The following is a 13,717-nucleotide window of genomic DNA, read 5'->3' on the forward strand; positions in this document are numbered from 1 at the left end:
AAATGTAAACAGTAGACCAAAATAAAATAAACACTGTTAATACACTACAGTTGCATAGCTAGCCTGAAATAAGAAATCATATACATCAGCTGATTTAAAAAAAAACATTTCTACAGATGATTTAAGTAATTTAGTAACTGTCTAAACTAAACTATACTCACTATTGATTTTTCGGTTTACTTCCCTGGGAAGATGTCTCCTATTTGAAAAACCCAAGAAAAAAATAATTTACATCTTCAAGACTGAAACTACGTACTAAACAAAGGAAATTTACTCTGATTTACAACAAACATAAACTGATTCCAAATTGAACAGACATTTATCATTTCTATGTGTTTGCAATGACACTTCACATTTCCTTTAACCCAGTGTTTCCCAACCATTTTTAGCCCAATGCCCCCCAAAGCACCTTCATTCCTGCCAACACTCCTCTTAGGCACAATACATTTTTCTGCACCACTGGAGTGTAAAAACATGTCCACCATATGATTCTGCTTTAAATTTTTATTTGTCTTTACAAATTAAAGACAAATTTGTCTTTATCTAGCTTACACAGTACCTGTGTGCTGTCAGGAGCTTTGCTATCAATGTGATCCTTGAGCTTGATGGCTTTTACCAAGAGTTGAAATATCTGGTTTAAGTTGTAACACCAAAATCCTCAAGTCCCCACACGTAACAATGACCAAGCCGTTTCTGATTTTTGTCAGTATGTGGTTCACTTGACAAAAGGTAAGAGGATGGAAATGCAATGAAGAACAGTTTAGCTCTTCTCCAAAGACCAGGAAACTTTGCAAGACAGTGTAGCCACGTACCACAAAAGCTGACATTTTTGAAAAACATATTTGCTTCATCATTCTGAATTTTGATGATTTCTTCTTACAAGTTCTCTTCCTGCTCTTCCACCTTGCAAAGAAATGGATTAATTACCCAGTTCGGAATTTCCAGATTGTTGAAATCCTTGAATCAATTCTGAAAATCTTTCTTCATTGACTGCAGGTGTAAGCAGAACCCTTGCAAATCACCATCTGTGAAAGAGAGTGCCATACGTTCCATGCAGGGAAACTGTGAGAACATTGTTCTCCTGATGTTTTGCTTATATATTTCCAATTTTCTGTTAAAAGTGACACTGTACTTTTTGCCAGGATTAAATTGAAATTCTCACCCTGCAGTTTCATGTATAGAATGTTCATTTAATCATACAGATTGGCTAGGTCTGCCACATTTCCATATAGAAGTTCAATCTTGTTTCCCAAGTTCTTGTCAACTTTGAGGGAAAATTCAACCACATTGTCAAAAAGATCAAAGAAATGTTTTAAGCAGCAGCCTTTTGACAGCCAACACACTTCAGTGTGAAGAAGCAAGCATTCAAACTTTTCTTTGTTATCTTGGCATAACTGGTAAAATATTCTGCTATTCAATGGACAGTAGATAATACAAGAGTCACGCTTGGAAAAAAATTCACAGGCTGAGGTTTTTGGCTGTGAGATGTTGACGAGGAATTACACAATGGATTGCAAACAGACTTGGAATTTCTTTTTTCATAAGTGCCACTAAACCAGCATGGCGACCTGTCAGATATGATACTCCACCTGTTGCACAAGAAATTATGTTCCTAATCAGAATACTTTTATCGTCAATATACATTTTGAGCTCATCGTGAATTAATTCTCCATTGAAATTTGTTTTGAATGTTTTACAAAAGAGAATCACTTCATAAACTTCCATTTTTGATAAACCTTACATATGCCATTAGTAATGCCTCATTGTCTCGCACAGTTGACTCATACAGTTGTATCCCAAATTCTGTTTTTTGTAGCTCTGCGCATAGTTATACATAATGTCTTCACTTATTTCATCAATATGACAATGAAATATTACTAATCAAAGGAATTGATTTTAAAACACTGGTATCCATTTTGAGAACAGTGGTGAACATACCTGATGCAGCAGGCATTATTAATCTTTCACCAATTGCACGAGATTTTTCCCACACTTTGCTATTATTTTGGAAATGTTATAAGGAGCAAAGAGACTACTATCAAGGTCATTTTTAGCTTTCTTGGCAAATGACTCATATGCAACACTTTTCAAATGCTTTTTTCATCTTCTGGAACTGAGTAATTCCATAAGTAGCCTTTTTTGGGTGTCTTTTATGGAACTGTTCCTGCAATCTTGATGGTTTCACAGCTCCATTATACAGTACAGTATTACAAATAAGACACAAGGGGCATCCCTGATCTAACAGGAATGGAATAAAATCATACTCCAGATATGTAACATTGCACTGATGCACTTTCTGTAGTTTCTGTTTCTTAGCAGGATTAGAATTCAAGGCTTCTCTGCCATCAGGCTCAGAGATAGTGCTGTATGTATTTATCAATCACAAACAGGGCGATATTAAAATAAAAAATGAACACAACGCAAACTGGGAATGGCTACCAGATGTTGATGACGGCAATGAGTTGACACGGATGGAACAATGGTAGTGGCACACAAAGAAACGGCGAGGCAAAGGTGAAGACGATCACAAGAGTGAAAATTATGTGGACAAGGATCAGATTGGATTCCGAAAGTTAGTCGGGATAGAGCTGCCGTTTGATAAGCTACCTTTAAACTATTCCTGTTAGTGTGATTGACCAATCATGTAAGGTCACATAATCACCAAAGGTGATTCTTGACCACACATATGAAGCCGAGGTGGCTTTGAATCTCGCAGTTGTCAGCTTCACTGATTGGCTCTCTTTCATCATTTGTCATTGTTACTATAACCTTGATGCTCAAGTAACACACATATCGTACATGCCACTCTGACAGACTGTCAGTAGGGAAGGTATCCGATCTCTCTGGAAGAGTTGAGAAATGTACAGCAATCTAAAGTTTTCATTAAAAATCTTACTAATTATGGGCAAATTACTATCTATTTAACCATGTGCACTACCACAAATTCTTAACAATTTCATAAAAACCAACCCTATAACACAAGCCAGCAGGTTCATATCAACATAAATCACAGCCAAAATCACCATGCACTTAGTTTCCAATAGAAGTAATATTACATGCAGACCACATACTTAAAAAAAAGAGTTCTAAACAAAACCTCTGTAATGAGAAGTACAACTACTGGCTATACCCCCAATGAATGAAGGCAGCACATTTAATACACTCATCTATTTCCAGCTTATTGATCATCAAGTTAAACGAACCCGGGAACGAAGATCAAGGAGAGTGTCCACCAAGTTGCTCTGCTGTTCCAATTCCTTAATGAACTTGAAGCATCGGCAGACAGTACTGATTAAATACCACTAGGGTCAAAAATCAGAAAATTATCTGGATCACAATACTTACTTTACAGAGACACAAGAGAGTTTAATTTGTATACTGTATTCCCCTAAAATATCAGAACTTAGGCAGATTAGAAAAACAGCTTTATCATTTTAATTGAGATTGCCTACCAGTAAATAAATGTACAACGTTTGGTAGGCACCAACATTTTCACTTTCATTTTTAGAATCTTTTTATTGATATATAATCTTCAACAGCTATAAAATGATACAAAACTTCAACAGATTAATATGTATACAATTAATAAAGCTGAAGAAAAAAACTGATCTTAAAATATAAAAATGGGAAAAAAATTTATATATAAGAAAAAGGAAAAAAAAGAACCTCATCTAACTAGGAAAAAAAACCCACCAACTACAAAAAAAGCCCCATTAGGAATCAACCCCCCCAGAGCAATACATTTGACCATCATCTAAATATATATAAAAAAAGTCATCAACTGCCATTTCTTATTTATATAAAACAATAAAATTGGAAGGATACCATATAACTTAATTCAAATTAAATGATAATATTTGGCAAAAGAACCCCATCTTCTCTCAAAATCAAATCCAGGATCAAAAATTCTACTTCTAATTTTTTCCAAACTAAGACATAACATCACTTGAGAAAACCATTCAATTAATGTAGGGGAAGAAATATCTTTCCATTTTAATCTCTTTAAATTTAGTGCTATTAGTTTCTGAACTTTACAGTGGCAGATAAACAAGAAGTAGTTTGCGTAGTTGAGAATTACTTTGCATTTTAATCTTTTGGAATGTTCTTTTATTAGATACTGCAAGTAAAGAGCAATTTTCCATTTGGGGAAAAGATTTATTCACAAAGCAAACTATTTGATTTCTCAATGAAAGTTGCCTGACATGTCCATTGCCCCTAGTGCTTCAGTAAAGCATCTTGATTTATTAGATAAATCAAGATATTAAAAAGAAATATAATTTAATTCTTGCAGTATATATTTAGTGTATCAACAATCTGATCTTGAATTTACAATATTAGCCTCCAAATATTACAATAGCACACATTTTGAGTAAAAATAAAGGGGCAAGTACCGTCATAGTCTTTATTCAGGACATATCATCCAGGTTGTAGAAGTACAAACTTTTATTAAAGGAGGGATTGTAGCGATGTGCTACACACAGCGCTGAAATAACGACACGCAGTTGGTAAGTCGTTTCGAGACTAGTTTATTCAAACTTCCTGGTGCTGGTATTTAAATCCCTAACGCCCGCCCTCTCCGGGCGGAAATGACATCAGAGGTACATTACCAAAGTCTCTCCCCGCGCGCTGGCTACTTGTGAGCCAGTTCGCCTGCGCAGAAAGTGGGTCGCCACATAACCCCCCCACTCAGAACCGGCGATACACCCCCCAATGTCCTCAGTCTGGGTCGGACTCTGTTTGGGAGGTCTGCCTCTGCGCCGCGGTGCCTGAACCGCGACCGGCTGTGCCAAGCCCACATGGGCTGGTTTGAGTCGGTCCACTGTGAAAACCTCCTCTTTCCCCCCCAATGTCCAGAACGTACGTGGACCCGTTGTTGTTGATCACCCTGAACGGCCCCTCATACGGCCGCTGTAGCGGTGCCCGGTGTCCGCCCCTTCGTACAAACACAAACTTACAGTTTTGCAGTTCTTTGGGTACATGGTTCGGGGTCAGTCCATGCTGTGAAGTTGGTACGGGGGCCAGGTTGCCGAGCCTTTCACGTAGCCTGTCCAGGACTGCTGCGGGTTCTTCCTCTTGCCCCCTTGGGGCTGGTATGAATTCTCCTGGGATGGCCAGGGGTGCGCCGTTCTCCAACTCGGCCGACGGGGCGTGCAGATCCTCTTTGGGCGCTGTACGAATTCCAAGCAGGACCCAGGGAAGCTCGTCCACCCAGTTAGGTCCTCTCAGGCGGGCCATGAGAGCCGACTTCAAGTGATGGTGGAAGCGTTCCACCAGTCCGTTCGACTGTGGGTGGTAGGCAGTTGTGTGGTGCAGCTGCGTTCCCAACAGGCTGGCCACAGCTGACCACAGGCTGGAGGTGAACTGGGCACCTCTGTCGGAGGTAATGTGGGCCGGTACCCGGAAGCACGCTACCCAGGTTGCAATTAGTGCTCGGGCGCAGGAATCGGCAGATGTGTCGGTGAGCGGGACCGCCTCTGGCCACCTCGTGAACTGGTCTACCACCGTTAGGAGGTACCGCGCTCCTCGGGACACTGGTAGGGGGCCCACGATATCCACGTGAATGTGGTCGAACCTCCGGTGGGTGGGTTCAAACTGCTGTGGCGGGGCTTTAGTGTGCCGCTGTACCTTGGCTGTTTGGCACTGCGTGCACGTTCTGGCCCATTCACTGACCTGCTTGCGAAGTCTGTGCCGCGCGAACTTGCTGGAGACCAGCCGGATGGTTGTCCTGATAGATGGGTGCGCCAAACCGTGTTTGGAGTCGAAAACCTGCCGCCTCCAGGCTGCCGGGACGATGGGGCGAGGTGTGGCCGGTAGCCACGTCGCACAGGAGGGTCCTATCACCTGGGCCTACGAGAAAGTCCTGCAGCTGCAAACCCGAGACTGCGGTCCTGTAGCTGAGCATCTCGTCGTCTGCCTGCTGCGCCTCCGCCAGTGCTGCATAGTCCACCCCCAGGGACAGGGCCTGGACAGCTGGTCTGGAGAGTGTGTCCGCCACGACATTGTCCTTTCCCGAGACGTGCTGGATGTCCGTCGTGTACTCCGAGATGTAGGACAGATGTCGCTGCTGGCGAGCTGACCAGGGATCGGACACCTTCGTGAACGCGAAGGTCAACGGTTTGTGGTCCGTGAACGCGGCGAACGGCCTGCCTTCTAAGAAGTACCTGAAATGCCGGATTGCCAGGTATAGCGCCAACAGTTCCCGGTCGAAAGCACTGTATTTGAGCTCAGGTGGTTGCAGGTGTTTGCTGAAAAACGCCAGCGACCCTCGATAAGTTATTCCAGCACCCCACCGACTGCCGTGTTTGATGCGTCCACTGTGAGGGCGGTAGGGACGTCCATTCTGGGGTGCACTAGCATCGCGGCGTTTGCCAAGGCTTCTTTCGTTTTAATGAAAGCGGCGGTGGACTCCTCGTCCCAGGTAATGTCCTTGCCCTTACCCGACATCAGGGCGAACAGGGGGCGCATGATTCGGGCAGCTGAAGGGAGGAAACGGTGGTAGAAATTTACCATACCCATGAATTCCTGAAGGCCTTTGATTGTGTTGGGTCGGGGGAAATGGCGGACTGCGTCTACCTTAGTGGGCAGAGGGGTTGCCCCGTCTTTAGTAATCCTGTGGCCCAGGAAGTTGATGGTGTTGAGCCCGAACTGGCATTTGGCCGGGTTGATTGTCAGGCCGTATTTACTCATTCGGGCATAGGGTTGACAGAGGTGGGACAGATGCTCCTGATGACTGCTGCTGGCCATGAGGATGTCATCCAAACAGATGAAAGCGAAGTCCAGGTCGCGTCCCACCGCATCCATTAACCGCTGAAACATCTGTGCGGCATTCTTTAGGCCGAACGGCATGCGGAGGAACTCGAAAAGGCCGAAAGGGGTGATGAGAGCCGTTTTGGGGACGTCGTCCGGATGCATCGGGATTTGATGGTATCCCCGGACGAGGTCCACCTTGGAGAAGATCCGTGCGCCGTGCAGGTTTGCTGCAAAATCCTGAATGTGTGACACAGGGTAGCGGTCCGGTGTCGTAGCCTCGTTCAGCCTGCGGTAGTCGCCGCATGGTCTCCAGCCCCCTGTTGCTTTGGGCACCATGTGCAGGGGGGAGGCCCATGGGCTGCCGGACCGCCGTATGATCCCCAATTCCTCCATTCCTCCTTCGCCAGGCGGAGCTTTTCCGGGGGGAGCCTTTGTGCGCGGGCGTGGAGGGGTGGTCCCTGGGTCAGAATGTGGTGCTGTACCCCGTGTCTGGGCATGGCTGCCATGAACTGCGGTGTCAGAATCGATGGGAAGCCCACCAGGAGTCTGGTGAATTCGTTGTCCGACAGCGTGATGGAGTCCAGGTGTGGGGCCGGCAACTTGGCTTCACCCAGGGAGAATGGCTGGAAAGTCTCGGCATGTACCAGTCTTTTCCCTTGCAAGTCAACCAGCAGGCTGTGAGCTCGCAAGAAGTCTGCCCCCAGGAGTGGGTTGGGCCACCACGGCCAGTGTGAAGTCCCACGTGAACCAGCTGGCGCCGAACTGCAGCTGCACTGTGTGGGTGCCGCAGGTCCGTATCATACTGCCGGCGGGTGTCGTACCCCGTCGGGGGCAAGACGCTGATCTCCGCTCCGGTGTTGACCAAGAAGCGGCGTCCTGACTGTTTGTCCCAGACGTACAAGAGGCTGTCCTAGTGGCCAGCTGCCATAGTCATTAGCGGCAGCTGGCCCTGGCCCTGGCAGGGCGGGCGACAACGGCAGGCTTTTGTGCCCCACCGCTGGTGGTAGAATCACCACTGTTCACTGGCCTCCTCACTCCTGCCTCTGTGTTGTGTGCGCCCCCCTGCCGGGCCTGGTCTGGTCTGCTGTTGGGCGAGTGGCCTGGTAATCTGACCGACGGACGCCACGCTCCCCCTCTTGGCTTTCCACAGCACGTCTGCCCAGGCCGCCACCTTCTGGGGGTCGCTGAAATCTGCGTCGGCCAGCAGCAGATGTATGTCCTCGGGCAGTTGCTCCAGGAATGCTTGCTCGAAAATGAGGCAGGGCTTGTGTCCGTCAGCCAGGGCCAGCATCTCGTTCATCAATGCTGACAGCAGTCTGTCTCCCAAACCGTCCAGGTGAAGCAGGCGGGCACCCCGCTCACGCCATGAGAGGCCAAAGGTCCCAATGAGCAGTGCCTTGAATGCTTCATATTTGCGTTCTTCCGGGGGCGACTGTATGAAATCTGCAACCTGGGTGGCCGTCTCCTGGTCAAGGGCGCTCACCACATGGTAGTAACGCGTGGAATCAGAGGATATCTGCCAAATCTGGAACTGGGCTTCTGCTTGGCTAAACCACACGCGTGGTCGCAGCGTCCAGAAAGTCGGCAGTTGTAGCGAAACTGCGTGAACAGATGAAGAGTCGGTCATCTTTGGTCCAAATCCCGTTTGGACCGTTGGGGTCACCAATGTAGCGATGTGCTACACACAGTGCTGAAATAACAACACGCAGTCGGTAAGTCGTTTCGAGACTAGTTTATTCAAACTTCCTGGTGCTGGTATTTAAATCCCTAGCACCCGCCCTCTCCGGGCGGAAATGACATCAGAGGTGCATTACCAAAGTCTCTCCCCGCATGCTGGTTATTTGTGAGCCGGTTCGCCTGTGCAGAAAGTGGGTTGCCACAGGATAAGGATTAAAGTTTTGTTGGGAGTTTCGACTGTAAAAGGGCAGGTGCATGTCTTAGATTGACCACAGTGGGGCAGTACCGTGGTACAGCTAGTGGAGTTACTGTTGCACAGTTCCAGTGACTCAAACCTGACCTTGGGTGCTGTATGGAAAATGAATGTTCTTCCTGTAGTTCTCCAAGGTTAAAAACATACAAGTTGGTAGGTTAATTGCTCACTGTAAATTGAGCTTAATGGGTAGATGAGGGGCCATCGAGGGTAGTTGATGGCAATGCAATAATAGGTTATACGGAAAATTAGTCCAATCATCCAAAAAGGTCTCCTTCAACACTGTAGGCAATCATCAGAACATTTGAAATGTTGCTGTATTTCAATACATCTAGTAGATAAATTACTCTAAAGACAGACAGAAAGGACCTGGAATACCAGTATTCCAGCAACCATTAATTCTACTTTGCAACTTATTCCAAAAAAGAGCTAAGATTTCACTTAGAATTTACAGCTGTAAAAGACAGCATTTCATGCAACTATACGATGACATTTATACTTTGTGCATCTCATCATTCCAATTGGTTCTTCCAAAATCTTCTCTTCTATATTTAAAATGACACTCCTAGATTATGCTAGAAATGAAAAGGTTATATAGCACACCCAAACATTATGGCAGAATGTATTGTGATTTATCCTTAAATGTGAACCCTTGACAAAAATAGTTGTTTACTTGGTTATTCCACCCCACACATAAATTTTGTAGCTCAAAAATTTATTGTACTGAGATATAGCATGGAACAGGCCCTTCTGGCCCTTTGAGCCTCACTGCCTAGCATTCCCCGATTTAATCCTAGCCTAATCATGCGACAATTTACAATAACCAATTAACCTACCAACTGGTACATCTTTGGACCATGGGAGGAAACCAGAGCAACTGGAGGAAATCCACATGGTCACAAGGAGAGTGTACAAACCTTTAGATAGCAGTGAGAATTGAACAGGATCGCTATACTTTAAAGCATTGTGCTAACCACCACAGTTTTTGTTGTAATTAGTGGTTTTGTGCAAGGGTAAAATTTCTGTTATTCAAACAGCCATAATGCAAGGGTACACTGTAGTTGCTCTGCCTCCTTTCTTCCAGAAGAAACAGAGTTAAAAGGAAATCCAATTCATTCTCAAAAGCAGAAGAAAGGAAAAACTACGAATTTCCAGGTTACCTTGACATCAGTCATAACCTCTTATTCTAGTACTCAATTCATCCTGAAATAATGTACTATCGTAACTATATAGGACCGTAAGGGAGACCATGCCTGAAACATGCATGGGCTGGATCTTCCTACCCAAGGATATACATGCATAGAGGGAATTCAACAAAGATTCACTAGACTGAACTCTGATTCGCAGTTGCTTCTCCTGAAGAAAGTTGGATCAGACTTCTAGGTTAGAAGAATGAAAGAATGATTTTGTTGAAAAGTACAAGAAATTTTACTTGTTGTTTCCCCTTAATGGAGTGGTTAGAACTAGCATTTATTCTGTCCAAATGAGGGATAGGTCCTTCAGAACAGAGAGGAAAATGTCTTCACCTGGAGGACCTGAAGTGTTGGATTTTTCTTTACCCAAGAAGAACTTTTTATTTAACCAAGATGGATAAGCTTATTCAAGGTAGAGATTGATAATTTTTTGATATTAAGTGGGTTAAGGAAAAAGCAGGTTGGTGCAGTGAAAAGATCACCAATGACATATTAAATGGCAGAACAGACTTGAAGAGGTTCAATGGAGAGAAGCAGGAGTAGTCCACGGTGTTTTCAAAAAGTTTTGAATGGCCAAGTGGCTCTTCAGTTTTAAAGAAAACATTAACTAAGACACACACATTATATTATTTTTCAGAAGGCTGTTTAGATGAATATTTAGAAGTACAGAGTAATATGTAAGAGATTCAATGGTTCAGTTTAATATCAGAGAATGTATACAGTATACAACCTGAAATTCTTACTCTTCACAGACATCCACGAAACAGAAGAAAAACCACAAAGAATGAATGGCAGAAAAATGTTCGAACTCCAAAGCTTGCCCCTCCCAAGCCCAAGCAGCAGCAAAAGCGTCAACCTCCCCTACCCCCTCCTTTTGCCTGCCTCAGTAAAAGCATTAGCACCCCCTTCGCCACCCACTATGCAAGGAATAGCAAGTCCTCAAAGAGACCATGAGCTAGAGCCCATCACAAATTACTGTTCACCGGACAGTCTGACATGCCATCGGCTCTCTCTCTTCCTAATGTGGAGGAGAGAGGCATTGCTCCTGCCAACAGCTTGCTGTTTTGGTGTTACAGTATCTGATGAACGATAATACTAACACCAGATACAGAAGAAGGACATTTAGCTGTTGTAGACTTAATTACTGCAATTTACAATTCATCTAGTTTACCATTGGCACCAACCTGTTGCTTCCATATGATGTAAGCTATTAAAATAATAGATTATCCCAAAATTCGTTCAAATTAACATAGTTTTATCAAGACAACAACATACTTTTTATATTCAGTAACATCTGTATTTCTTACCTTCAAAAGCATCACTGTTAAGAACATAAGTGAATACATAACCATTGCTTTGCTGGAGCCTGGGCCAGAAATAGCATCTTTTTCTGGGAAATAAAACTTAGCAAGAAAAATATTATTTACTTAAAAATACAAGTCACATGAATATGGCACAATTTCTTCATTCCGCTCTTCCTTTGGATGTTAATACAGTAACAGTTTAATGGAGTTACTAATTATGGGCACTGTAACTCAGTAGTAATCAAACCCAACCTCGCCCGATAGGATGAATATACCTTCTGTACACTAGCCATAAAGATTCCCTGTGATCAAACAAACATGTGAACCACTTTAAGTCAAATTTTTTTTTCCACTTGGGCAACTAAATTCCATAATTACAGAGAAGTAGTAGTAAGCATTTCTTTTCAAAAGTTAGTAAACTAACAGATCTGCAACACAGTGCCAAGATATGTTTTAAGATTAGAATCCCTGCATTATGTCGCAAGGACAGAACAACCCAATCCAATTGTAAAATCAAGAACTTGTGATTACATACCTTTAAGGAAATCTCAAAAACCAGTATTTGTGTCATTTTTAATGTAAGAAAAGGATCCAATAGATTTGATTGGTCAGGGCATGAAGGGATATGGGGAGAAGGCAGGAGATTGGGGCTGAGAGGGAAAATGGATCAGCCATGATGAAATGGCATAGCAGACTCAATGGGCCAAATGGCCTAATTCTATATCTTATTTCACAGGAGTGAAGATTGTACAAATGAAAATTAACAGCTACTCTAAAACGGATAAACGGGAGCAACTAAACAAAAACAGGTAGCCGTTAAGTGTATCAGAGTGAAATGAGGAGCAGATGAACTTAAGAGAATTTTACTTTGGGGAACATGGATAACTGAGGAAACCACTACTATGGAGGAAGAACATATGTAGCTAAATTGGAGGAAGTTCTTGGAGGATTGCAGGGTTGCAGGATTGGAGACAGCAAAGTTTTGGATGATCTTAACGAGGTTGAGATTTTAAAGAGAGAGGCACTAATCAACAGTGAATCAACTACTACCACAGTGTTGACAGATGTGCAGGACCTATCACGGATTAGGATACGATCCCTGCATCTTTGTTTCCAGACTGGAGGGATACAAATGTGGATGAGGGGTTCAGCAATAGATCACTTGAAGTGCAATAGAGATGTGTGTTAAAACACATCTGGAAGTAGATATCTTGTGATAGAGGAAGTGATACGATCAGGGACTTGGTGTATCTTGGTAATCTTCAAGATTATATAGACCCACCACATTTCCAAGTCAGACAGCAGACTGTGAGGAATCAGCTTCTCTGGAGAGTAAGGGTCAGACATGGCAAAGTGAATTGCATTCTGTTTGTGTTCAAATGAAGGAAATTAATACTTAATGATTCTTTAGTCACAGTAGTTTGAACAGTTTCCTATTCATTCTGCAGATTAGCTCCACTTCCCTGGGGAGTTTGTTCGCTATATTTGGCAGGTCATGTAGTTAATTTTATTTATTGAGATACAGTGCTGAATAGGCCCTTCCAGGCCTTTGAACTGTGCTGCCCAGCAACCCCTGATACAACCCTAGCCAAATCACTGGACAATTTACAATGACCAATTAACCTACCAACCAGTACATCTTTGGACTGTGGGAGGAAACCCATGCTGTCATGGAGCAAACATACAAACTCCTTACAGCTTGCCTGTCCCACAAAAGATTCCCAAAAAAAGGTCACACTATTCCCAGCTTTGCTACCTGCCCAAAGGAGTCAGCCAGGAAGCCTGAGGAAAAGACAGCATTGTTGAATGATTGAGAAAGCAACGGTAGGTTCAGGAGTACATTTGTCACCTGGTTATCTCATCTTCAGATGGAGGAAAACATGCAAGATAGGTGGAGACCAAGATATAGTTACTGACAATTTCTGATGTCAGTTGTCAATTAAAAGACTCTGTAAGAGTTCCTTCTACAACAGGATCAAACCAGAAAATAGCAATGAATGAAAAAGATGTTTTGCACTACAAAAATCAATTGGGCCAAAAAGGTATCACAATCATTCTCAGTCACAGGGGATACTACTTGGAAAACTCGAGCACTGGAGTAAACACAAAGTACACTGCAGATGCTGTGGTCAGAGCAACACGTACAACAAGCTGGAGGAACTCAGCAGGTCGGGCAGCATCCGTGGAAATGAGCAGTCAACGTTTCGGGCCGAGACCCTCCGTCCTGACGAAGGGTCTCGGCCCGAAACGTTGACTGCTCGTTTCCACGGATGCTGCCGGACCTGCTGAGTTCCTCCAGCTTGCTGCACGTTGAGCACTGGAGTAAGTTGGAAGTACAGGAGGAATTCAACCAGAAATTGCAGGGAATACGGCTGTGGAGTAAGAAGGTGACAGCAGACAGATTGGGCTGCAAGAACACAGAGGAAGTGGCTTTTTGGCAAATGTGTGTTACATTTCTAAAGGAGACCAGTACCCCAGGCATTAACCACAATCTAGTAAGGAACCAAAACCATTCATTTTCAATTAAAATGGCAAGAAAG

At 43.9% G+C, this 13,717-nt stretch overlaps 1 protein-coding gene across 5 annotated transcripts in view; it reads right to left on the minus strand.

Annotated features, from left to right (window-relative positions):
• The window catches only part of LOC140715927 (lysosomal-associated transmembrane protein 4A-like), a 35,387-nt gene that overhangs the window by 1,945 nt on the left and 19,725 nt on the right, over positions 1–13,717 (minus strand). For 3 of the 5 annotated variants that reach the window (XM_073028476.1, XM_073028479.1, XM_073028477.1), the window contains 2 exons: positions 11,181–11,276; positions 3,204–3,302 (listed from right to left, as the gene is read on the minus strand). In XM_073028476.1, the coding sequence (XP_072884577.1) occupies positions 3,204–3,302; positions 11,181–11,276 (195 nt within the window). Of the gene's footprint in view, positions 1–161; positions 200–3,203; positions 3,303–11,180; positions 11,277–13,717 lie in introns of all 5 variants that reach the window. The other 2 variants (XM_073028478.1, XM_073028480.1) reach the window with 2 other exon arrangements.

Source organism: Hemitrygon akajei, chromosome 24 (assembly GCF_048418815.1).
Source record: "Hemitrygon akajei chromosome 24, sHemAka1.3, whole genome shotgun sequence".
Taxonomy (NCBI): Eukaryota; Metazoa; Chordata; class Chondrichthyes; order Myliobatiformes; family Dasyatidae; genus Hemitrygon; species Hemitrygon akajei.